This window comes from Rhinatrema bivittatum, chromosome 2 (assembly GCF_901001135.1).
Source record: "Rhinatrema bivittatum chromosome 2, aRhiBiv1.1, whole genome shotgun sequence".
NCBI lineage: Eukaryota > Metazoa > Chordata > Amphibia > Gymnophiona > Rhinatrematidae > Rhinatrema > Rhinatrema bivittatum.
In genome coordinates, this window is record NC_042616.1 from 220,780,481 (window position 1) to 220,806,618 (window position 26,138).

A 26,138-nucleotide genomic window follows, 5' to 3' on the forward strand; every position below is an offset into this window, starting at 1 on the left:
GAGAGGCAAGATGGCTGCCGAGGAATGAACAGCAAACACTGAGCTCCGGTGGTGACTGATCCTCTCTTTGCTTTAAATTACCTAAAAAGTGAATTTTTCCTCTTTATTTTGTGGCAAACATGCCACCTACAAAATGCAAAGCAAAGATTAAAAAATTTACCTCTACTCCAGTACTGACTAGTGACTACATGGCAACCCCGGATTGAGGAAGCATTTGCCGGACTAGTGCAGCCGTTGCCGGAGGGAGGGGCCATTGGTGGAGTCAGCGGAGAGCAGATGCTGAGCCCCCTGGTCACAGAAACATCATTGAGTCCTGGTGCACCAATTACCCCGGAACCTCCATTCGGGGGATTGGAACCCAAACTGATTACATCTGCTCTGCTGGAAGGAAAATCAGCTTTGCTAGAGGCAGGCGCCCAGAGAGGGAGTGATCGAATTGCACTGCCCTCGGAGAGCCTCGGACTATTGGGCACCAGGGGCCTACCCGTTGAAGCGCCGCATCGAGCTGGAGAAGGAGTTGATCCCCTGAAGGAAGAGGGGGAGACAGAGATATACGAGTGATATGTGAAGCCTCTAAATTTATATCACCCAAAGCAACTTTAGAAGAAATTCTGAAGGCAATTTCATCTATGGAAAAAGTGATTGACTCTTTAATAATGATGGTAAAAGAAAGTATTACAAAAAACCAAGTTATAGAGGAAAGAATTAAGAAAACTGAAACATCAATGGTTGGATTGGAAAAGAAAATAGTTGAAATGGAAAAAGTTCAAGGTAATTTGATAAAGTCTGAAAGTCTTCAAATGATAAAGATGGAAAATCTTGAAAATTACATAAGGGGAAACAACATAAGAATCCTTAATTTTCATAAGATGCATCTGTTAGCACATTGTGAACTTTTTAGAAGTTATCTCCTCAATATATTAAAATTACCGGAACAGGACTTACCAAAGATTGTTAAAATCTATTACTTGCCCCAATCTAATAGAGGAGGAAACCTCGAGGAACAGAATGAGAAGGAAGAAGTTTCGTATGATTTGACTTCTATTTTGGAAAAATCTCATGATTTAGCAGTGGAAGAGAGAGCTACTAGCCACCTCACCTGAAAGAGACTTAATTTTAAGAATCTTTTTCCGAAATGAATCTTTAAAATTCTATGGTTACCCAATAAAAATATTTCCAGAAATAACTAAGATGACCCAAATTAAGAGGAAAAAATTTCTGGAAATGAGAGAGGAAGTTCAGGCGACAGGAGCTAAGTATTAACTCCGATTTCCATGCTATTGTGTTATAGTATATAGAAGTTCTAGATATATATTTGGGGAACCTGAACAGCTACGCTTATAACTTGACTCCCACTCAAATTAACTTTCGGGGGTGGGGGGGGGAATTTTGGCAGTTAGAAAATGTAACACTAGTTAATTCTGAAGCAATATGATAAATATATATACGTGTTTATAATTTCCTATATTTCTGCTTGATGTTACATCTTGCCTCCCTATTTACCTCATGTTATAATTTCTATATTGAACCTCAAACTACAATGTTATATTTCTGAACTTTCGTTCTGTATATTATTGAAAAATTCAATAAATAGATAATTTAAAAAAAAGTTAGAGCAGGGGTCGGCAACCTATGGCACACCTGCCACGACTGGCATGCAAGATCTTTTTTTTTAGTGGCACAGCAGCAGCGGCATGGCACAGAATATCAACAGAGAAGGAGCAGCCACCACTGCTAACATTACTACCCTATCACTGCCTCTGGGTCTTGGACCTGGCCTCATGCCTGAGATGCTGCAGTAATGGCGCTGTGGGGCCAGTGAGGAGGAGGCAGGGGCAAGAAATGGTGAGCCAATTAGAAGCAGCTAGCAAGCAACCTCAGCACGTGGGACTAATTGCAGTTGGCAGTCCTGATGGCTGCTTATATGTTAGGGAGGCTGTGGGCCCAAGAATTGTGCAAGTCAAAACTGACTAAGCCAGTCGGGATGTGGGAAGGCATGTGGGAAGGTCGGCTGCCACTGGCGTCATTGAGGGGACCAGCTGCAGTGTTTACAGGTCTCCGATAAGGAGAATCAATTGGCCAAGAGAGGGAAGGAGCGTGACTGAGGAGGCAGCATTAAGGCCTGAGGCTGCTCATTTAATCAGTGGCAAAGGGTTAAAGGCTCATGGAGGATTGGAGAGAGGGGGACAGATGCCAGTAAGAGAGAATTTGTGAGAGACTGGACTGCCGAGATAGGGGGAATGTGAGACTGCTGAGGCTGTAGGCGTACGTAGATGAGAGTGAGGTTAGCGGGGTTGGGGGCCTGTGGGTAGCATGAGGCTGGTGGGGATGGAGGCCCTGGGGTATGTATGAGGCTAATGGAGGTCTAGGATTAAGCATGGGATCTGGGATTAGGTGTGAAGCTGCTGGGGATGGCATCTGGGCGTGAGTGTGAGGCTGATGCCGGCCTGAGGGTAGACCATGAGGCTAATGGGGGTGGAGGTCTGAAGGTGAGCATGGACTGCTGGGGGAAGGGGGGAGTATAAGGCTGATGAGTGTAGGAGGGTCTGCAGGTAAGTGTGAGGCTGGTAGGAATGGGAGTCCATGCAGTAGCATGAGGCTGGTGGGATGTGGCTCTGGGGATAAGCATGAGGCTGGTGGGGGTCTGGGGATGTGAATATGCTGGGGGGACAGGGGTCTGGGGTGAGCATGAAGCAGATGGGGATCTGGGGAGTCATCATGTGGCTGCTAGGGATGGGGGGATGGTACAGGGGGGTGAACATAAGGCTTCTGGGGGCTTGTGGCACTTGAAGACTGGAGTTGCTACACCTGATTTAAATCTTGGCACATCATTTCAGAAAGGTTACCTACCCTGAGCTAGAATATAACTCATCAGCCCTCCTGTGAAGAGTCCTAAAGAGTTGTCCTCAAAAATTTCTCTACGAGTCGTCTTGAGATGGATGTGCCCAACTACTAAATTTTAATTGGAATTGTGATTAGTCCAAAAATATGGATCAAGATGCTTTTTCATTTGAATTGCCAATGAAAAAAAAATAGAAATGGTTAAACCTGAATTATGTGGCTAATAGATTTTTATTGTGATACTTTGCATTTAACCCCTAGCTCAGTCAAATATGCAACTGGAGAGCAATTTTCAAAAAACTCTAAAACGGCTAGCTTATCTGGCTAAAGTAAGTTATCCTAGATATTCGGTGGGATAAACGACCTGCTGAATATTCCCAAATAAGGTTATCTGGTTAATTTTAGCTGGATAACTTTAAACTTAACTGGCTATGTTTAAAGTTATCCAGCTACCTATGGCCGAATAACTTTAGACTTAACTAGCTGTATTCAAAAGAATACAGCTATTTAAGTGGCACAATGTTGTATATAAAGGGGCAGATTTTCAAACCCCCGAAAAGCTGCCCCTTCCACCCCCTGCGCGCGCCGAGCCTATGTTGCATAGGCTCGGTGGCATGCTCCGAGCCACAGGACGCGCATAAGTCCCGGGGCTTTCCTGGGGGGCGTGTCGGGGGCGTGTCGCGGCCGGCGCATCATCGGGGGGCGTTCCAGGGGGCATGGCCGCAGCCTCCAGACCAGCCCCCTGTCCGGAACATGGCGCGCCGGCAGCCGGCCCGTGCGCGCAAGTTACACCTGCCTTGGGCAGGCGTAACTTTTGAAATAAAGGTGGGGGGGGGGGAATTAGTTAGGGCCGGGGGGAGGGTTAGTTAGGGGAAGGAAAGGGAAGGTGGGGGTCGCCGGAAAGAAAGTTCCCTCCGAGGCCGCTCTGATTTCGGAGCGGCCTCGGAGGGAACGGAGGCAGGCGCGCACAGGCAGGCGCGCACAGGCTGCCGATTTTGCGCAGCCTTGCGCACGCCGACCCCGGATTTTAAAAGATACACCTGGCTACGCGCGTATCTATTAAAATCCCGCGTACTCTTGTTTGCGCTGGATGCGTGAACAAACGTACGCGCTCGCGTACTTTTTAAAAATCTGCCCCAAAGTGTGCAGCATGGGCCTGACAACCTGATTCTCCAACCCCACACATTGTACGAGAAAGGGTCTCTGCTGGGCCGAGCCCCCATTCCATTTATCCCCTCCTTGTAACATCACAGCTTCTCCCCCTCCTAGGTTTCTGAAAATTATTGCAAAGCCCCCCTCCTCTCCCCTCCTTCCCTTTACCAACCCTCTTACCCCAGTTCTGACCCTACCACCACCCAGTACCTCAAGAAACCTCTTCCTGCTGCTGGGAGCGCAAATCACTATAACCACCCTTGGCAGCATCCAGTGACAGTGTTGCTCTGACAGCAACACTGAAAGCATAAACTAACTACTCTGTACTGTCAGATTAGTATTCTTTCATTGTTATTGCTTTCTTTATGATCTAATAAATTCTGAAAGCAAAGATAAGTAGAGAAGAACCCATCCTTAGAATAATCATTCCTGGCTCACATGCTGCGGTCTCAAGGGTCGTTGCTATTTAAAATCCTTGCTGTAAAAGTTATTCATCTGACAGAGACACACGAAAGAATGTTTGTAGTACTGGCTCCTTAACTGCTACCTAACAATAACATTTTGTAAGAAAGTAGAGGCCTTTCTGTTCAAATACGTCTTTTCTACTAAACAAGATTAGCACTGATATACTTTTTAACCACATGATTTTCTCTTTGCTTTTGTTTGTTTTTATTTGTTCATCTTTTCGGATGGTTGTGCTGAAATTATGATTGTTCTAATTAATTTGTATTATTTAATGTTGTACTCAAGCCATTCGAACTTGCAGTTTAGAAATGCTTTAAAAAAATAAATAATAATAATGGCCAATAAACACACCTTAAGTGAGATCTTTTTAATGGATTAACATAATACTTTTGTGACAAGCTTTTAAGAGATATAATCCCTTCATTAGGCCAGTGCAACATAAGCTTGCTTGTTGATTTATTTCTACTTAAATAAAAATGAACTTTATAAATCAGTCATTAGGAATAAAACTCAAACTGTAGATTCTTCTCCTAAGCCCCAATTATACAGCGCCTACAGGCACCATTTGCACCACTCGTACTGTCTTAATATTGCAGCTTTTACATGTAGATATTTAATACTTGTCATATGCAAAATGACATTTTAACTAATATTGACACATCATAGAGCATTACATAGTTTTTAAAAGAGTAATGGATATCACGGCTATGACTGATTGTCAACAGATGTTTTAGGTGAAAGTTTACTTTCAAAAAGGTGGCTGCTAAATCATAAATTAACTAACTAAATAAAATAAATAATATTTAATTCAGGGCCTGATTTACTAAGGCGTTTTCCTATTTTGTTGCTATGGGAGAAAGCCATAGTAAATTAGACCTTCAGTTTTTTTTTAATCTCTTTGGGGATAATTTTCAAAAGGATTTACACATGTAAATGTTCCTAATATTATAGCAATTTTCAAAAGCCATTTACGCACATAAAGTGCTCTTAAGCAGGTAAATGCCATAAATCCTATGGACAATTCAATGGAATGGCATATATTGTAGCAATATTCAAAAACCCACTTAACTCGAGTAAAGTGCATTTACACGTGTAAACCCCATTTTAAAGCGTGTAAATACTTTTGAAAATCAGACCATATGAGCTTCTGATACTTAAAGACAAATTCTAAAAGCTCTAAGCGCGCCAAAGCCAGGAGATATTTGTAAAACTCGGGCCGGTGCGTGCCGCTCGGATTTTAAAAAGCACGCCAGTATGCACGTATCTCCCTGTATGTGCACAAAAAATGTTTTGCAAAAAAAGGGTGGGGCATGGTCTGGGAGGGGCATGGGCATTCCTAGATTTCTCAATGAAATCTGTGCTTAAGTATTTACGCGCACAAGTGCATTCTGGGGTCCCCTACCACGTAGCTTTACTTCTGCTATGGATGGCGTGTAAGTCCTGAAACAAAAAAAATGTAACATGAGAGTGGAGTTTTAAGGGTTGGGGCTAACAGGGTAAAAGGTAGACCAGCTAATTAAGGCCTGGATTTATCAAAATGCACTAAATAGCGCATGCGCTAGGAAAAAGGATGTGTTTTATGGTAATAGCCCACTTTGCGATAAACAGCCTATCTTAGCGCTTCGCATAGATATTACCGCAAACTGCGATAACTTTTTCGCACTTTGCGGTAAGTACCACAATTGTTGCAATTCCTACCTACAACCACTGGGGGAGAGAGGGAGAGGGAGAGAAAGCGCAAGCCTAGCTGTAAGGCCCTCATACTAGGTAGGTATTTATACCTCTATAGGAGGCCCACCAAGCTGTTCGAGGTGAGGTTTAGGTGTTAGTGTAGGGGCTAGGGGCCACTTTGACATGGAGAGTGTGACGTTCGAACAGAACAGTGCTCTCTTGTGAATATTTGATGACCTTCGGAGTGAGGAAACTCACTCAAAGATGAGATTTGTGCAGTGTTCTCTCAACCTAGCTTGATGTTACCCAGGTAGAGAGTCCATCAAGCTAAGTTGAGAGAACATTGCACAAATCTCATCTTTGGGTGAATTTCCTCACTCCGAAGGTCATCAAATCTTCACAAGAGTGCACTGTTCTGTTCGTACGTCACACTCTGCATGTCAAAGTGGCCCCTGACCCCTACACTAATACCTAAACTTCACCTCGAGTAGCTAGGTGGGCCTCTTATAGAGGTTATAAATACCTACCTAGCATGAGGGCCTTATAGCTAGTCTCTCTCTCTCTCTCTCTCTCTCTCTCTCTCTCTCTCCCTCTCCCCCTCCCCAGTGCAATAAAGCCATATCACATGGCTTAATGAAAAAGGTGTAGTTAAAGCTGTGTGATATGGCATTGCAAAGCCAGAACTTCTCCCCTTTTCCTAATTTGCATCGCACCATGCGTTATGGTGTTTTCGCATGCGTTAAAGGTACTTTTCGCATGCGAAAACGCCATATAGCACTTTGATAAATAATCCCCTAAGGGGGTTAGGAAGTCCAATCCTTTACCTGAGCGAACTGGAAACGAAATGGGGAAACGTGTAATTGCATTGACACTTATCTTCTAAAATCCCCCCCCCCCTTTCACGATAGAGGTCATATTTGTGTGCGCATCCCCATAAAACTGTATGTACATGTACGCACATACAGCCTATTTTATACTATGCATGCATATACACACGTATGTTATAATATGGCCGCATCCTTTGGTGCAAGCCCGGCATATGCGTGTGCCTGTACACCAACGCGGCTGTTTAAAAGTTACTGTCTTAGAGTCAGACGTACTAAATATTTTCCCTATTTACACAATGGGTTTCATTTACTAAGCATGGAGGAAAAGCCATAGTAAATCAGGGTCAAAATGGGAAGAAACCCTTTAGTCCATCTGGCACTTGGAACAGCCTGGCTGATATAGTTCTTGAGGTTATTAAATCAACATGGTATTGATCACCTATTCAGAACAAAATAACATTTTTGATGTTGCATTTCTTGTTAAGGTACAGTACTTAAAAATGACCTTGTGTTTCAGGAAAATGGTGGCTTTGTGGAAAGCTTGTAGTGCAGTGAAGTTTCAGTGATACAAAACTTGAGCTTATGTTGATTCACCATCATATGTTTGCTACATTCTTTCCAGAGAAAGTACACGCTTCCTGTAAAACATGTACTGGAAAAAATATCTGATGGTAAATTAAGCAAAACAAGCACCTGTATGCTGTACTTCAGAATACGTGTCTGCTATTCTTCCAGCGCAGCTATAAAAAACACACAAGGAAGCTCAAACCACCAGAGAGTTTTACCATTTAATGCCACTTTAACCTTAACGCTAGTAAAACTACACGATGTAAATGTGTTGCATGCTTTTTTTTCTTTGGAAAAGGGGAAAAAGATAAATGTGCGCTCAAGTAGCGAATCCCATGAAAAGACAATCTGGTGGAGGAGCCTTCTTCAGTAATTTCCTTCCTCCTAGATAACAGAAGTAGCTAACTTTGGGGAAGGGGGAGGCACCTTTTTCCTTTGATCAAAAGTTATTGCTTTCATTACGCAGTTTGATTTAATAGCTTCAGAAACTGGAGATAAGCGTAGAAGAACCCATCCTTGGAATAATCACTCTGAATGGACAGTGTGGCTTGGATCTGGATGAACAAAGGCCCTTTTATTCAGCAGAATTCCGGAGCCATAGAAATGACCCGTATAGCTGGAGATATTCTGCCTGCTGACGTTTTCTCTCATGTTTAGTAAAAAAATAGATGTTTGGGCCAGCTCGGGGGGGATATTCAGGTCTCTCGTATTGAAGAATTTACTCCTGTACCTAATTGTGTTTGGCACACCTCTGAATTTTGCAGAATGGGGATCTAAGGGAATATGATTGTTCCCTCCTGCCAATCAGTCTAATCTCGGTTTTATTAAACTTGCCTACTATGTCAGTAATACAATAAACATCATGTGGGGGTGGTGTGAGTGGACAAGTGATCCAGCTAAGGATAAACATCCCACTGAATGTACTCGCCTAAAGTTAGCTGGCTGCATCATTTATTTATTTATTTATTTAACATTTTTCTATACCGACCTTCATGGTTAAATACCATATCAGGACGGTTTACATCGAACAGGGGTAAAAAAATAACTAGGTAAAGGAAGAAACAAAGTTACATTAAACATTTAGATGGATAACTTTAAAACCTCACCAGTTATGGCTGAATATGACTACTGGTGAGGTTCTAAAGTTATCTGTGCTTGTGTAGCTGGATAACTTTCCATATAACCGGATATCTTAGAAGATATCTGGTGAAGTGGCACTGTTAAATAAAAAAAAAATAGTAAAGTGCCTTGAGGTCCTGTGGCCCGATTCCCACCTCCTCCCCAATAGGTCATAAATTGCCCTGCTGGGCCACGCACCCCCTACCCCTCCAAACCTCTCAGACGTTTAGGAATAGATGTGGGGCCACAGGTCAATCCCCCTACTCCCGCCCCCCTACCCCAATTTAACTTAAATATGGTCAAACTGATGATGTAGTGGACCAGTCACAGAGGCAAGGGCAATATTGCCTGTGCTGGAATGGGAAACACAGCCACATCTGTTTCCCCTCTGTGATCCCCCCTCCTCCGCTCTGATACCAGCCTCTGACCAAACTCACACCTTGGGATAAAATAGGCTCTCACACGCCAAGGAGTCTTCAACAAACAGAACGTTTATTTCTAGGGTTTCCGGCAGTCAAAGTGTACAGAATAAAAAGGGATATTAAGACACTGATTTAATCAGGGGTTCACAGTCATCCACTGTGAGGCTGCAGCTTTAGCAACATCACAATAAAGATTAGCCGAATCCGTTTCTATCAGCTGTATACTTTGTCCTCTGTGTTAGGAGAAATACCCCAAAATGCCTTTCTGCTCTCCACTCGAGTGGACTTATGTTACTCACCGTCCTCCCAATAACAACATCATCTTCAGTTACATCAGTACTTCTCATTAGACACAATGTAAGTCCTCTCCTCAGTCCCAGGAAATTCTGTATCATTTTCATTCTGCCTCCAAACTTCTTCAGTTAACAGCAAGTGATTTGCCCGGTATCCTAACATATTACTCCCCCAAATCCTTCTTTTCTCCCAGGTTTTCCATTGACAGTGGGACCTCGGACCACTCCTGTACCTTCAGGATCCAGGTTGAGTCCCCCTGGTTGTTTCCCCCAGGGGAGAAACACCTCTCCAGCCTTAAGCTTTTTCCCTTGAGGGAGAAAGCCCCTGCAGTGCCCTCTTCTTGAGGTAAAGCATCTCGGGCACCCCACACTCCTGCTGGGTTACTACCAACTACTCTGCCAAATTTTAAACAAAATATTATTTACTTTGAATATTACTTCCTCTGGAAGATCGTTTTCCTAGTCCTCTTAAAGGAGACGCACAGCAGAAACTCTAAAACTCCAATCCTGAGCTTTCCCATTCTTTAGCATTCACCACTTTCTTTTACCACACACTCTGCCATCTAGTGGTTGCTCAGTGTAATGATCTTTTCAGCACTCTCATAATGTTTAACTTCTCCTATCCACCTTCAGGAACCCATTCAGTAGCACAATCCCCTGGGAAAGGTCAAGGATTCCCCCCCCCCCCCCCCCCCAGACTCCCAAAGATATTTTCAAGTGACATAGGGCCCAGTTTGAAGGCATGCCACATCTGCAGTTCATTCAGAATGCAACAGCAAGAATAATTTTCCTCCCTTGCAAGCCTGTCTCTGCTTCTCCTTTCCTTGAATCCCTCCAAAGGATCCATATTCCCTTCCACATTAACTTTCAGTTGCTGATTCTCACTTTCAAGACCATGCAACCTTACCTTTTCTTACATCGCAGACCTCATTTCTTGTTACATCCTTTCCTGTACCTGAGCTCAGTATGGGTCTCTTTTCTTATTTCTTTGTGCCCCGTATCTCTTGCCAGATTCCTTTTATCTCCAGTTATTTTCCTTTGCTGGCTCTCAGCTCCAGAAACCCCTCCAGTTTCCCTCTCCCCCCCCCCTCCACCTTTAAGCATAGTTGGACGAGGCATTTCTCTATTAGTGAAGCAATTTTTGTCACAGATATGAGCCCTTGGGCTGTGGCGTGGTTGATGCAGCCTAGCAGGCGAACCTACTAGGCCCACATCGATAGCTGGTGGACTCGGTCTTACTGGGACTGGAGCTGGAGCTTCACCTATACCAGCCCCGTTCCCTGCAGGTTGAGCCCTTGGGTTCCAGGGGCCGGCAGGGATTAGGCGAGGGTCCTGTAAGGAATGATCGGTCTCGGGCAGCGGTCAGAACAGGCAGCAAGCAAAATGGCATCTGGGTCCAGGCCAAATTCAGCGCAGGCAGCAGACAGGCGGGTTGAGGTCCAAGCTGAGGACAGGGCAGGCGGTGAGCAAATGGTATCTGGGTCCAGGCCGAGGTCGAGGCAGGCGGCAGGCAGGCAAGTTGAGATCCAAGCTGGGGTCAGGGCAGGCGGCAGTCCAGAAGAGTAGTCAATGTCCGAGGCAAGGATCAGAACCAGGAGTCAGGCAGAGATGGAGGGACATGAGAAAGACGAGGCACTGGGGATCAAGGCACAAGCAGGACAAGACAGGGCAAAGTAACAGCGAGATAAGGCAAGGCAAGATGACAACGAGTGAGGCAAGGCAAGGCAACAAGGAAACAAGGCAGTCGGGAAGCAGCACTCACTGCAAGGCTGCAGGAGGACCTGTTGCTAAGGCAAAGCTGTGGAGTGCAGATATGGTTTAAATAGCTGGGTTGCTGACATCATCAGATAGCGTTGGCGGCGGGTTTCCCGACATGGGGGGGCCTTTAAGTGGTGCTGCGCCGTGCGTATGCCTAGGAGGCCCCGGAAACATGGCGGGATGGTGTCTTAGCCGCATCGGTGGCACGGGGAGTTGGGGGTGAGTGGAGGCGGCTGTGGACCATCCTGTGGCCAGCCAAAATGTTACAACTTTCCGCTTTCCAACACTTGTTCCTGTATCTGGAAACGTAAGTTCTGCTTTCCCTGATGTTATTGTAGATTGATGGGGGCAGGAGAAGGGGATCTCCTCCTCCCCTCCCCTATAGATAAGTTATTCCTGATCCTTTCCCTGTGATATATGAGAGCACTATAATCACCCTTATCCCTTATCTCACTGAGATATATCAATTTGCTAGTGCTCCCTGCCTCATTTTTATACCAGGGTCCCCAATTATAATGTATTTGAACAGAAATGCAAAGAATATAGTAGTGTTTCAGATCCTTCCATCATAAACTCCTTCCCTCTCCACTTCAAAACCATTCCTGGCTCTGAGTTACAGCTGATCTTCCTGCCCCTGACTTGAGACCCTCTGCCCAGAGCCTCCTTGCACTGCCATACAATCTCCACTGCTCCTGGGGCAGCTCTAGCTGCAGACTATGATGTCGCTGTAGGATCCCTACTACTTCTGGGGTCACATTATCTGCAGCCTCCTTCGCCACTGTCCCCTGGGGACCTTCTACCCACAAGGCTCCTATACCGCTGTAAAATCTCTACTGATCCTAGAACACACTTGCCAGCGTTTGTGTACACCATTGTTCTGGTACGCCAACATATGCTTGACACGTGGGATCCGATGATTTTTGGCATGTCTCCAGAGACCCAGTAATGCCAATAAATCCTGGAGTGTTAGGGTGAAGCCTGGAGAGTTCCTAGTTGTGCTTGTTCTGGCTCTGTATCATCGAGGTCTACAGAGGATGATATCACACTGAGGTTGTGTATAGAAGCATGTTTAATAATGCACCATTTGTGCTGACTCTGTTGATTCTGATATTACGGTTTCCTTTTTTACTAGGCCTGTCCCAGGCTCCCTGTCTTCACTACTGCATCTACACAACAGACAAAGACAGCCCATGCCTGCCTCTATGCCAGGCACCCTTCCTAACCCTACTATGCCTGGATCTTCAGCAGTATTAATGCCAGTAAGTACTTCTATTTTTACAATTTGTATAATAAGAAATAGAATAAAGAAAAGGTACTTTAAAAATTGACTAATTTTATGAAAAATTAAGGATGTACATAGCAAAAATTTTGTTAAGTTTTTATATGGCATTTCATTTGGGTGTTTTTCATTTTTTTGAGTTTCTTTTTTTTATTTCATGTTGGTTTTGGTTTCAGAAAATACTATGTGCTATTTGCAAACAGTGCACACTATTTTCTGAAACCATAAAGTAAACCCAAGAGGTCTCTGGAGACACCCTAACCCATCTCCCACTGCTGCCACTAGAGGTGGCTGTTTCTCCCCAAAAAGAAATATTTTGTAAAATAAACCCAAGGTCATAGGCCCCCCCCCCCCAAGGAGTTGGCATCCCTACAGCCCACTCTAGCCTGCCCTCCCTCCCCCCGGTCTCACAAAATTCTCCCTGATGTTCTAGAGGGGGCCTGGGAGCAACCCGTCCGCTCCCAGACCCGATGACCACCATTTTGAAAAATGTCACCAGCTGCACTTTGCCCCATTGTGTGACAGAGACCATCCAATGGCCGTAACATGGCAGAGGCAAAGTGTGGCTGGGGCCATTTTGAAAAATGGCAGCTGCCAAGTCTGGGAGCAGAGAGGTCACTCCTGGGCCACTACTAGACTACCAGGGAGAATTTGGGGAGTCAAAGGGGGGGGGGGTCAGGAGGGTGGGCTGTGGGGATCCAGCTCATAAGGAGTATTTTTTAACAAAGAGAAATGGTTGGGGGTGGGGGTGGGAGTGGTGCCTTTGACCGGGGGGTTATTTTATTTTACAGAATAGAGTTATTGATGTTATTTCAAACTAATGCACATTCCTATTAAAAATGAGGTTGAGTTCATAGATTTAAGAAAAAAAAAATGTTTGCCACTGTTTTATATTTTGCTGTAGGAATGATGAGGACTGTGCAGATACCTAGATATATACAGGGTATTTATGCTTCTCCAGTTTTTGTTTTTGTTTTTTAGCAGTAGTGTGGCTTTCCTTGTAGTGCATGCATATATCAATAGAAAAAGATGTCCAGATTAAGGATTCTTGGCATTGGATGGACAAACTAATAACCCTGTACAGTATGCTGCCATTTTCCTACAAGCATCCATTCTTCCAAAGGCATCCCTTCCTTTCTTTTTACCGTCACACTCTTCTTCAGTAGCAGTATCTGCTTGCTCAAGGTCAAAAGAGGGAAAGGCATCAGCCAAAGGCTCAGCAGTAAATGCAGCCTAAACCCAGGACCAGCATTTGACAATTTTGAGACTTGCCTCCCTGCCTCCTCTGGTGGGGAAAAGGGTTCAGTCTTTCCTCCTGGAATGGGTTTGTGTTATCAAGGGCCGGTGGGTTCTGAAAATTGTAGAGTATGGCTATCGCTCACACTTCTTTTGCCCTCCTTCAACCTAACAGATTTCGGTCTTCAGCTCCGACCCTTCTCAGTCTGCTTTACTGCAGTTAAAGGCTGATTTGCTACTTCAGCAGAAGGTGGTCGAACTTGTCACTTCTCTGGAATGTGGCCATAGATTCTATTTCTGGTATTTCCTAATCCCCAAGAAGTTAGGAGGATTGAGATCTATGATGGACCTGTGAAGACTGAAAGCATGGGACAGGTTCAAGATGAACTCCTGCTACATGATTCTTTATTTTATTCATCCGAGAGATTGGATGTGTGTTCTGTGTTTGAAAGACACCTATGCACACAATCTTGTTCACAAGCCCCCTCCCCACCCCATTGGAAACTCCTCAGGTTTGTAGTGAAGGATGCTCATTAACAATACAAGGTGCTCCTCTTTGGCCTCTCGGAAGCCCCAAGAATGTTCACAGAAATGCCTGGTAATAGTGGCAGCACAGCTTTGTCTGCTCTCAAACCTGCACAATTGGTGGTGACAGGTCCATCTCTGTTTGGAGTTCTGGCGTTCCTTGAGAAGACTGTATGGCTCCTCCAGTCTCTGGGTTTCCTAGTTAGCATTGCTAAGTCAAACCTGGTTCTGTCTCAGAGAATTCAGTTCATAGGAGCCTGGATAGCCTCAATCCAGGCAAAAGCATTTCTCCCTACTGAAAGAGCCACATGGCTCATCGGCCTTGTAAGGTCTCTTTTTCTGCAGGACTGTACATTAGCAAGGTCAGTCTCTGGTCCTTCTCAAAGAGATGGCTCCTGCATTGCATGTGGTTCTTATGATCCATCTGCATATTTGGGGCCTTCAGTGGGGCCTCCAAAGCTAATGAGATCAGATTTATTTGCTTTCTTCCTGCCAAATCTCTGTGATGCTCAAGATGAGAGCATCCATTCAGCAGTGGATGAATTCAGAAGTTGTAAAAGTGGGCCTCGCTACATATTCTTCTGTATCAAGTTATTCTGTTTACTGATGCCTCCACCATCAGTAAACAGATGGTGGAGGCCTGGTCTCCGGTGGCAGCTGGCACCGCCGGTCTTCATTTCTTTGGCCCCGCCGGCTGCGAGTAGCACGCAACACACCTGCTGGTGCATGGCGACACAACAGTTGAGAATCGCTGGCCTAGGTCCTGCAGCTGCCACCAGTGTCGGGAATCAGGACATCATTTTTTCACAATTCTGAGCAGGTCCGATGGAAGCAATAGGTGGCTGCTGGGTCACCCCTATACCTATGGCACCCTAGGCGATCACCTAGTGCTTCCACTGGCCCTGGCTTTAACTCTTCTAGGAGCTCCTCTCCAACTAAATGAGAAAGCAAGACACGCCAAAAGATCTTTTCTTATTTTTGTTTTTTTATTCATGTCATTGTGGTTTTTTTCCCATTCTTTTTTATTTAGTGTGCACAAACCTTTTTTAGGGCACACTATTTCAAATTAATTTAGAGGGCCATATTCAAAAGCAATGTAGACAGATAACTGAAAGGCTCCATGCCAGAAATGCCCCATCATGTGATAAGGGCATTCTTAGTATGTGTTGTGGGTCCGCATGGGCAGTAAGAAGGATGCCCAATCGTCATAGCTGGAAGGATTGTCCAGAAGAAAAGACTGAGAGGGTCAATTGTAGCATTGGCCAGCCACACGGTAGGAGAGAGACAGGATCGGTCAGGCTGTGCGGATGAAGAGAGGCATCGATTGACCGGGCCGCGCAGAAGGAGAGAGGTAGCAATGGGCCGGGCCACGCTGCAGGAGAGAGGCAGCGATTAGCCAGGCTGCACAGCAGGAGAAAGGCAGGATCGGCTGGCCACACTGCAGAAAAGAGGCAGTATCTCTGCTGAACAAGGAAGACAGTGGAGGTCTCCTGATGCCATGGAAGTCGAAGAAGAAAGCTGCTACTGCTGCTGCCTACACCTAGAAAGGAGATTAAAAAATATATATGCATGTGAGCATGTATGAGTGCATATGTATATGAGAGTATATGGGGAGAGAGTGCATGTGGGGAAAAAAAAGAGTATGTGTTTGTGAGAGAGAGCAAGTGAGGAAGAGTGAGTGTGTGGGGTGAGAGCCTGTGGGGGAGAGAGAGCATTTGTGTTTGAGAGAGCATGAGAGGGAGAGAGAATGTGTATGTGTGTGAGAGGGACCATGTAGGGGAGAGAGAGAACAAGTGTAATGAAAGCATATGGAGGAGAGAGCATATGTGTGTGTGTGTGACAGAGCATGTGGGGGAGAGAGTGAGTGTATGTATGAATATGTTTGAGTAAGCGAGTATGCCTGTGTTGGAGAGTGTGTATGTGAGAGTGAGGAGAAAGTCTTTGTATCGCAGCCACCGCCTCCTCTCATTAATCCATGACAAGCTCAGACTAAAGATCAAAAGTTCCCAGCTATGGATTGTGGGATATTTTTTATCCTTATTTTAATTATTGAGTAACGTTTATGTGTTTGCTGTTTTGAAATATTTTATTGGTGTTTGGTAAAGCTTTCAAAATTTGCATGAGTCTTTAATTATTGGATATTCTATTCATCAGCTGTTTTGAAATTATTTTATTAGTATGATTTTACTATTATGATTAATGATTTATATATCTTGATTTTATTGATTGTTTCATGAGGAATGGTGAAATTTTTGTTTTTCCATTGTTGCACTGTATAGAGTCTGGCGTGTTGCGTTTTACAGTCAGTTTTTGCACATTTCTATTTATACTTTATGTGGCTTTATTCTGTATTTGGTGAGAGTTTGTGTTCTGCATGCAACGATTGAGATGAAGCATTCTTTTAACATGTTAGCAGCTTGCTATACCTCAGTATATAAAAAACATTTAAATAAAAGTAAATAAATGTAGTTTCTCTGTAGGGATCTGTAGTAGCTTGGCCTGTTCTGTTTTCCTGATAGGAGGTGTATTGATATTTTAGATTCTGGTGTAATATTTGTGGTATTCTTTTTCATAGGTAGGGTTGTTATTCTTTGAATGTTGGCAGATAGTACTGTGTTGATACGGGAGGACCATGTTGAAACACATCACAATAGGTATGATGCCATATGAATTCCAAGATGCAAGGTTTTCTTGTTGGCATCACAACAGTGCATGAAATTATCACAACGTGTATATTAATTTTACTTCAGAATGTAATTTTTCATGTAAAATATGTTGTTATAAATGCATAATTTAAAATTGTGTATGGGGAGGTGGGGGGAGGGGGCACCAGGCTGTAAGGTTTGCCTAGGGTGCCTAATACTCTTGTATTACTCTTTGAATACTCTAGTTAAAGCAAAAGGATTCTGGAGGATTTCCTTTTCTTAAGTTCTATAGGAAAAGAGGATATTTTTCTTGAAGGCTATGCACATAATCAGGTATTTGTTATTGCTGGAAATGGAAGAAGGATTTCTAATTCCTGAGAGGGTCACTGAGAGAGAGTCAAGGGAAATCCCTCCTGTGTCTTCTGCCACTGGTTGACTCAAGGTGTGTGAGGAGATGAGGCTTGTGATTGTGGATTGTTTAAGGACGGTGTCTGACCTATTATTGAGTCTGCTCCATTCTAGTGCATTTCTCTGGACTGTAAAAACTTTGCATCTGGCTGTTCTTATTGTTTTGTTATTATTAAACTAATTTGGTGTTTCTATTCGGTAAACTTCATTCTTTGTTTTGGAATACAGCTTGTTGTATGTGGATTGTTTTTTTTTTGCAAGAGATTGAGCCTGATCTCCTGGTACTTACAGATTAGCCTGACCCCCATAGCACAAATCCATGGATCTTGTAACGAGTTTGATAGTGCTCAGCAGACTCATAAGTGTGAATGGAGGATTACACTAGTAAAGATTGTTTATGTCACATTATTTCTATATAATGAATGAAGAGAATGCTTTATAGAAAAACTAGTAGTAAAAGTCCATCCAAGGACGGATAAATACTGTGAAGTGTAGGAAATGCGGAACTGAGATGTGTGGTAATAAAATAACATCCCCATTTCCTCTTTCCTTTATCCCCCTTCTAAAGTCCCTTTAATTTCCTCACTCTCCCTCTTCACGTCCTCTCCCCACCTGATCCCCTCAACCTGGTTCCCTCCCCACCCTCACAAACCCCTCCCTCATCCTGGTTCTCCTTTCCCTCCCCCCATGAACCCCTCAGTCACCCTGGTTCATTACTCCCCCACAGACCCCTTATATACCCATATTCACTCCTTTCCCCGCTCCACAAACCCCTTACCACATTTCCCAACCCCCATCCCCATTTCCCCTAGTTCACTAACTTCTCCCCTGCCCCGATCACTCTCCCTCTTTTTCTTCCTTCCACTACCCAATCCTTCTCTCACCCTGGTTCCTTCTCCTCTCCTCGCAACCTTCACTTACCCTGGTTCCCCCCCATGAACCCCCTCAGTCACTCTGGTTGCCCCATGAACCCCTCACTCACCCTGGTTTACTCCCTGACCCCTCACTTACTTTGGTTTTAGTACTCCCACATTCACCCTGGTTCACTACCTCCCCCTCCCCCACCCCGCATGAACCCTCACTTACCCTGGTTCATTCCCCCTATCTCCAGTTGACTTATTCCCCCATTTCCTCTAGTTCACCCCCCCCCCCTTCCGCTTCCTGGTTGGTTCATTCTGTTCCCCCCGCCTCACAATCCCCAGTTCACTCTTTCTCCCTGCCCTCCCCTTCCATGGGCTTCCTCACTCACCGGTTTCTATCAGCCAAACAGGAGGAGAAGGAAGAGCACGATGGCCTTGCAGTATCTCTGGCACATACTTCTTCCTCTTCTGCAGGGGCCTGAGCATCATGCTTTGAACCACGTTGTTCATAAAGTGCCATTCAGACCCTGGCAGGGGAGAAGAAAGGTTGCACCGGTGACACTGCAAGGCCTCCATCCTCTTCCTCCTCCTCCTCCTCCTCCTTCTTCTCCTCCTCTTTTGAGTGATAGGAGCCAGTGAAGGAGGGGGTCTGGGAAGGAGGGGAGATTGCCCTGTCCACTTCCACCAACATGTCTCTTCCAAGGCGGGCAGGAGAGGGTAAAGGCGCCATCCACTGCCACCAATGTTTCTCTTCCGGGATAGACTCAAGTTCCATACAGGGAGAGAGAAGGGTGGAGCTGGTAAGTACAAGGAAAGAAAGGGGCAGAGCTCAATTTGCCAACTGGCAATGCAGGCATGGGGCAACTTTCCTCGTTATTATAGCTAGATAAGGACTTTGAGGGAACTGGAGCAGCTCTAGCTACTCGTTTCCTTATTTCTCTTTCTCCCATTTATATTGCACCTAGAATTCTCAGAGATCCTTCATCGATGCGTCCTGTCTAATACCAAAAGCCAGAAAAGTTCACATCCCTTTAGTGTTGGTTGGCATGGCTCCTTCCAACCACTTAATAAAGGTATTAAACATTCCCTCCAGAATTCATATTTATTTTTTACTGCATGTTCAAGAGAGGACAGCATTTCTAGGTTTGTTTTGGTTTTTTTTACCACAAAGTAAAGGACATCATTGACCCTGGATTTTATATATATATATATATATATATAGATATATATAGATATATATAGATATATAGATATATATAGGAACCTAAAGGTTGGCAATGTCTACCTAGCTAGTGCTTAGTATAAACAACAAAAAAAACCCCAAAACCCTAAAAAGAGGAAAGGAAAAAAGCACTATGTAGTTTTGTAATAAAAAAAATGTAAAAAAAAAAAGTTATATCTTACTGTATTTAAAAATACATATTTATTAGAAATATTTATAAAAAATGTTTGACATACAATACATATAATTCATTCAAAAAGTTGTATACAAAAATTGGTATAAGAATTCCTCATAAACGCTCCTCAACCCTAATCTGTAACTAATCTCACACTATGAGCAATTTAACCACCTCTTCTATATCAACACTGCAAATACTTACAATACAAATCACTTATTGACTACATACAACATTCATGCAACTTGCTGTTACTGAATAATAAAGTACATTACTGAAAAAATAGTTCTTTTTTCAAATTGTTGTCTTTTAATATCTATTATTTGCCCACTGTGTGGTTTTGTTGGTATAATCACATATCACAATGTGTATAATCACATATCACATGTGATTATACCATCGAAAGACACAGTGGAAAGTAGACGGGGAGAATTGTGATATGTGATTATATTGTGATATGTGATCAAAATCATCGAAACCACACAGTGGGCAAATTATAGTTATTAAAAGACAACAATTTGGAAAAAGAACTATTTTTTCAGTAATGTACTGTATTATTCAATAACAGCAAGTTGCATGAATGTTGTATGTAGTCAATAAGTGATTTGTATTGTAAGTATTTACAGTGTTGATATAGAAGAGGTGGTTAAATTGCTCATGGTGTGAGGTTAGTTACAGATTAGGGTTGAGGAGCGTTTATGAGGAATTCTTATACCAATTTTTGTATAAAAAGTTTTGTATGAATTATATATATTGTATGTCAAACATTTTTAAAAAATATTTCTAATAAATATGTATTTTTAAATACTGTAAAATATATAACAATTTTTTTTTTATTACAAAACTACATAGGTGCTTCTTTCCTTTCCCCTTATTAGGGTTTTTTTTGTTATAGATATATATATATAGAGAGAGAGAGAGAGAGAGTGAGAGAGAGAGAGAGAGAGAGAGAGAGAGAGAGAGAGAAGTAGATAGATATAGAATATAGTAAGTACACACTATATTATCCTTTTCACTGCTGACTGCCATTTCTTGATTGAACATCTTGTGACTATTTTTGTAAAAAAAAAAAAAAAAAAAGATTGAGAAATTCTTTTTCTTTATTCCATTTGGAAGATTTTACAGAGAGATATGCCCTGTCTATAGCTGGCCCTTCAGCTCTTGTGCTGTGCCTGGTGATTCTATGCCCAAAGAAGAAATCTAGTGAGAACATTAAGGACTCTTCTAGTGTTAACAGTTATGTCCTTCCCTATGTTTATGATGGACTGATTAATTTTGGCATTATCGATTACAGACTTTTAGCTGTTACTCTTTGTTCATTCTTGGACTATTTCATCCTCATAATTCTGAGAATTTTGCCCAGTTTTTCTATAATAAGGATCTTATGATTTCTTCTCAGTTTTGTAATAATGATGTTTTTGAAGAGACTCATATTGATGAGTCTAGAAAAATGGGAGATGTTTGATAAGGTTTCTCCAAAGGAGATTTCTCAGATTATTGCCAACCTAAATGTTACTTATTGCATCTTATTTCAATGCTCTAATGCAATATTGAAGATCTTGAGAAATAACATGAGTAACATTTTTACCAGATTTGTCAACCCATCCTTATTCACTGGTCAAATTCCCGACTTGTTTAAAGTCACTTCGGTCTGGCCTGTTATGAAGAAACCAGGATTAGATGCCTCAGCTTTGTCTAACTTTTGCCCTATTTCTTCATTGCCTTTCTGATTTGTTCTCCGTGAGGAGTTAGCAATCTGTAGTATTTAGGAGAGTTGTGGGTGGATCCTTGGACCAGTGGCAGATGACCATGCCCCCGGGGAAGACCCCGAGAGGGACCACCTGTCAGGCTCAGAGTATGGAGACAGACACACACTAGTTCTTTTATTAGACAGTATACTGAACCACCAGAGGTGGCAGTAGTGAGCTGGGATGCCCAGCTGGGCTGTAGTCCCTCAGAAGCTGGAACAGCGATCCCTGGAGGCTGAGCTGTAGAGAAACTGAAATATAGTGAGTAGGCAGGGTAAGCAGAGTTCATGTACCGAACCTGATGGTAAGACTCACACAATGTCTCATAGAAGCCCAGGAGCTGGAATGTATAGGCCTTCGAGGAGCGAGTACCTGGTTCCAGGGAAGGCTCTGAGATAGCGATGGTAACTCACAGATGTAGTAGGCAGTGCTGATGTCCAGGCAGAAGTGAATTTGAAGAAGTCCAGGAACAAGTGCCGTCGAGGAGCGAGTACTGGTTCCAGACTACAATCTACAAAGTAAGAGAGAGGGTGAGGCCCCCGAGGAGCGGGTACCCCTGGTTAGTCCGAGGAGGCAGAGTAGCTTAGGTAGTAAAACCCCCTTGCTAACTCGATGTGTTAGCAAATACTAAGACCTTAAATATCCGTCATGGGTGACGTCATCTTCAGGGGACGCCCCCGAGGTTTGTGCCATCGCCGGTACTTCAGTCGGGGCTGCGCCGCGCGCGCGCCCCTAGGCCTCCAGGAAACATGGCGGTCAGCAGCGTGGAGCCGGTTCGGGGATGCCGGAGGACCTCGGCAGAGGAATGCCATGGCAGCCAATCTTCCCGCGGGCGAAGAAGGAGGCACCAAAGAGGTGAGGAGGGTGGAAAGTGTGCGTCGGGAACCAATGGACACAACACTTTCTTAGTAAAGGTATTGGAGAAAATAGTGCTGAAGCAACTCTATTGGTTTATTGATGAGCAGAAACTTTTAGATGACTATCCAATTGGTTTCCATGCTGGTCACTTACAGAAACCCTGTTACTATCTACTGATGAATTATTTTGGAGGGGATTTGATAACAGAACTGATTTGTTGGTTTTATTACTTATAGCAGCCACCTTTGATATGCAATATTGATCACCTAGATCATGCGATATTGTTCCAGTGGCTAAGAGGCATATAGATCAGCTCAACTGCTCTGCAGTGGTTTGGTTATTCTCTATCTAATTGGTATCAGAACGTTTTATATTTTTTGAGGGGGGAAGGGAGAAAGGGGTTCTACAGAGCTCTGCCCTGTCAGACTCTCAGCCACTTTTTATTTAATATCTATATATTACCTGTCTGTCAACTCTTGGCCAGTCTTGACATCGGCTGCCGGCTATATGCCAATGATATCCATTTTTTTGTGCTTATTAATTCTGGTGTGAGTAATGCCTGGTGATGGTTAATAGCTGTTTGCGCACCATTAGGGATTGGATGACAAAAAATAAATTAGCATTAAATATGAAGACAGAGATCTTATTTTTGGCTAGATTCCCTTCCATAGAAATTCCTTCCACACTCAGTTTTGAAGGATGTGATTCCTATTCTGGACCAAGTATGTGATTTAGGATTTTTGTCAAATACCACTATATCTTGTCAGCTTCAAATTAGGAAAGTGGTAAAGAATTATTTTTTCAAATTGCGTTTATTATGGCAATTGAAGCCTTTTTTTTTTTTTTTTTTAATCAGAGACAGATCAAAAACCGTCATTCATGCCTTAGTTACCGCAAATGAAAGAAATGAGTAATGAAATTGCGGACCTGCTATTGGAATTTGTAAACTATCTATAACATCCTCTATGGTACCTGAAGACTGGAAGGTTGCCAATGTAACACCAGATTTTAAAAAGGGGTCAAGAGGTGATCCAGTAAATTACAGACCATTGAGTCTGATGTCTATGCCAGGCAAAATGGTAGAAACTATCATAAAGAACTAAATTGCTGAACATATAGATAAGGACAGTTTAATGGGACAAAGCCAACATGGATTTAGCCAAGGGAAGTCTTGCCTCACAAATTTGCTACATTTGTTTGAGGGCATAAATAAACATGTGGATAAAAGTGAGCAGTTGATACAGTGTATCTGAATTTCCAGAAAGCATTTGACAAAGTCCATCATGAGAGGCTTCTCAGGAAATTAGAAAGTCATGGGATAGGTGGCAGTGTCCTATTGTGGATTGCCAACTGGTTAAAAGATAGAAAACAGAGGGTGGGCCTAAATGGTAAAATTTCCCAATGGAAAAAAGTGAATAGTTGAGTGCCCCAGGGATCTGTTCTGGGATTGATGCTTTTCAATATATTTATAAATGACCTGGAGATGGGAACAACAAGTGAGGTGATCAAATTTGTGGATGACACAAAATTACTTAAAGTTGTCAGATCACAAGAGAATTGTGAGAAATTGCAAGAGGACATTGCAAAACTGGGAGACGGCATGCAAATGGCAAATGAAATTTAATGTAGGCAAGAGCAAAGTGATGCACTTAGGGAAGAGAAACCCAAATTATAGTTACAAAATGCAAGGTTCCACATTAGGAGTCACCACTCAGGAAAAGGATTTCGCTGTCATTGTTGAAAACACATTGAAATCTTCTGCTCAATGAGCAGCAGCAGCCAAGAAAGCAAATAGAATGAAAGCAAATAGAATGCTAGGGATTATTAGGAAAAGAATGAAGAATAAACAGAGAATATAATAATGCCTCTATGTCACTCAATGGTGCGACCTCATCTTGAGTATTGTGTTCAGTTCTAGTCACCACATATCAAGAAAGATATAGCAGAATTAGAAAAGGTCAGAAAAGGGTGATCAAGATGATAAAAGGGGATGGAACAATTCCCCTATGAAGAAAGGCTAAAGAGGTTAGGACTCTTCAGCTTGGAGAAGAGATGGCTGAGGGGAGATATGAGAGAGGTCTATAAAATAATGAGTGGGATGGTTGTTTATTCTTTCAAAAAGTACAAAGCTCAGGAGACACACAATGAAGTTACTGGGTAATACATTTAAAACTAGTAAAAGAAAATATTTTTTTACTCAAAGCATTATTATGCTCTGGAATTCATTGCCAGAGGATGTGGTGAAACTATTAGTATTAGAGATGTGAATCGTGTGCCAGATCGTCTTAACGATCAGGTTCAGCTGGGGGGGGGGGGGGGAAATCTGATCGTTAAGATATGTGAATTGGAATCATTTCCGATTCCAATTCACATCGCTAATTTTTTTTTTAGGGAGGCCCGCGCCGCTAAAAAAAACAACCCACCCGACCCTTTAAATCGACCTCCCGACCCCCCCAAAACCTTTTAACATTACCTGGTGGTCCAGGGGGGCCTCGGGGTTCGATTTCCCGTTCCCAGGCATCAGCTGCGCTAAAATAAAATGGTGCCGAGCCCCTTTGCCCTTACCATGTGACAGGATATCCGTGCCATTGGCCAGGCCCTGTCACATGGTAGGAGCACTGGATGGCCGGCGCCATTTTAATTAGTGGCAGCCAAAATGGCGCCGATGGCCCGAGAGCGGGAGATCGCGCCGGGAAACCCCCCCCATTGGACCACCAGGTAATTTAACATTTTTGGGGGGTTCGGGAGGGTGGGGGAGGGTAAGGAATTGGTTTTAAAGGGTCGGGGTGGGTTTAGGGGTTGTTTTGGTGTGCCGGTTTTCCCGCCCTCCCCCAAATAATTCCCGTGCCCTATTTAACGATTTAGGACGATTTATGACGATAAATCGGGGGCATTTGTATTGTATCGTGCACTCTGACGATTTAGGACGATTTTAAAATTATCTGACGATAATTTTAATCGTTCAAAAACGATTCACATCCCTAATTAGTATAGCTGTATTTAAAAAAGGTTTGGATAAGTTCCTGGAGGAAAAGTCCATTAACAATTATTAAGGTAGAGTTACAGAAAACCACTGTTTATTCTTGGGATAAGCAGCTTGGAATCTGTTTACCTCTTGGGATCCTGCCAGGTACTTGTGGCGTGGCATGGCAACTGTTGGAAACAGGATACTGGACTTGATGGACCCTTGGTCTGAACCAGTATGGCAAGCCCTATGTTCTTATGTTCTAACTCTAGATTATTGTAATGCCCTGTATATAAAATCTCTCTTATTTCACTCTAATAGCCCTTCAGATTATCCAAAATTTAGTAGAAAGGCTTGAGTCAGGGGTTGATATACGCAAACATATAACTCCCATTCTGTTTAAACTTCATTGGTTACAGATATGCTGGCTTGTGAAATTTTAAATTTTAATGTTGGAATGGCCCCAGCTTGTTTTTAATTTTGTTTTAAGTATTTATAAGCCAACTCGGTCTCTGAAGTCTGCATCCCATAACCTTCTTGAAGTTCCATTCTTGAGACAGGTACATCTCTCCACAGTTGAGAGCATTTATTTGGTGTGGTTGCCTCATCACTATGCTATCAGAGGAGCTGAAAGCAGAATCCACTGTTGTACCATTTAAGAAACTGTTAGAGGCCTTTTTATATGAGCAAGCTTTTAATTAATTGATGTAATCTTCTTTAAATCTAGCTGGCGTAGGTGGTGATTTTTAAAATGTTTTAAGTTGGTTAACCTGTTCTTATTTGCTTTTATTGGTGATTGTATTTATTGTGTTCATGTTTTTATATTATACATGTTTATCTGTAAGCCGCCTAGAATGGTAAATAGCATGAATCATAAATTTTAAAAATAAATAAACAATAATATGGTATCCTAAATGTTTCCTTCTAATGTAGTGCGATAATTCTTTGAAGTATTCACAAGTTCACAGAGCAGTGTTGTGTTTTTCTCAGAGCTGTATGAGAGGATGCCTCTTTTCAAGGACCCCTGTTTTGTTTTTTTTTCTGCGACAGGGTCAAAAGTCCTTTGTAAGCAGGAAGTGGCACTCACCACCAGGAAGGAGGA

At 43.1% G+C, this 26,138-nt stretch overlaps 1 protein-coding gene across 6 annotated transcripts in view; it reads left to right on the forward strand.

Moving 5' to 3' along the window:
• Positions 1–26,138, forward strand: part of CREB5 (cAMP responsive element binding protein 5) — an 881,413-nt gene that overhangs the window by 659,179 nt on the left and 196,096 nt on the right. For all 6 annotated transcript variants that reach the window (XM_029589189.1, XM_029589190.1, XM_029589192.1 and 3 more), the window contains one exon: positions 12,248–12,374. In XM_029589189.1, the coding sequence (XP_029445049.1) occupies positions 12,248–12,374 (127 nt within the window). The remainder of the gene's footprint in view (positions 1–12,247; positions 12,375–26,138) is intronic.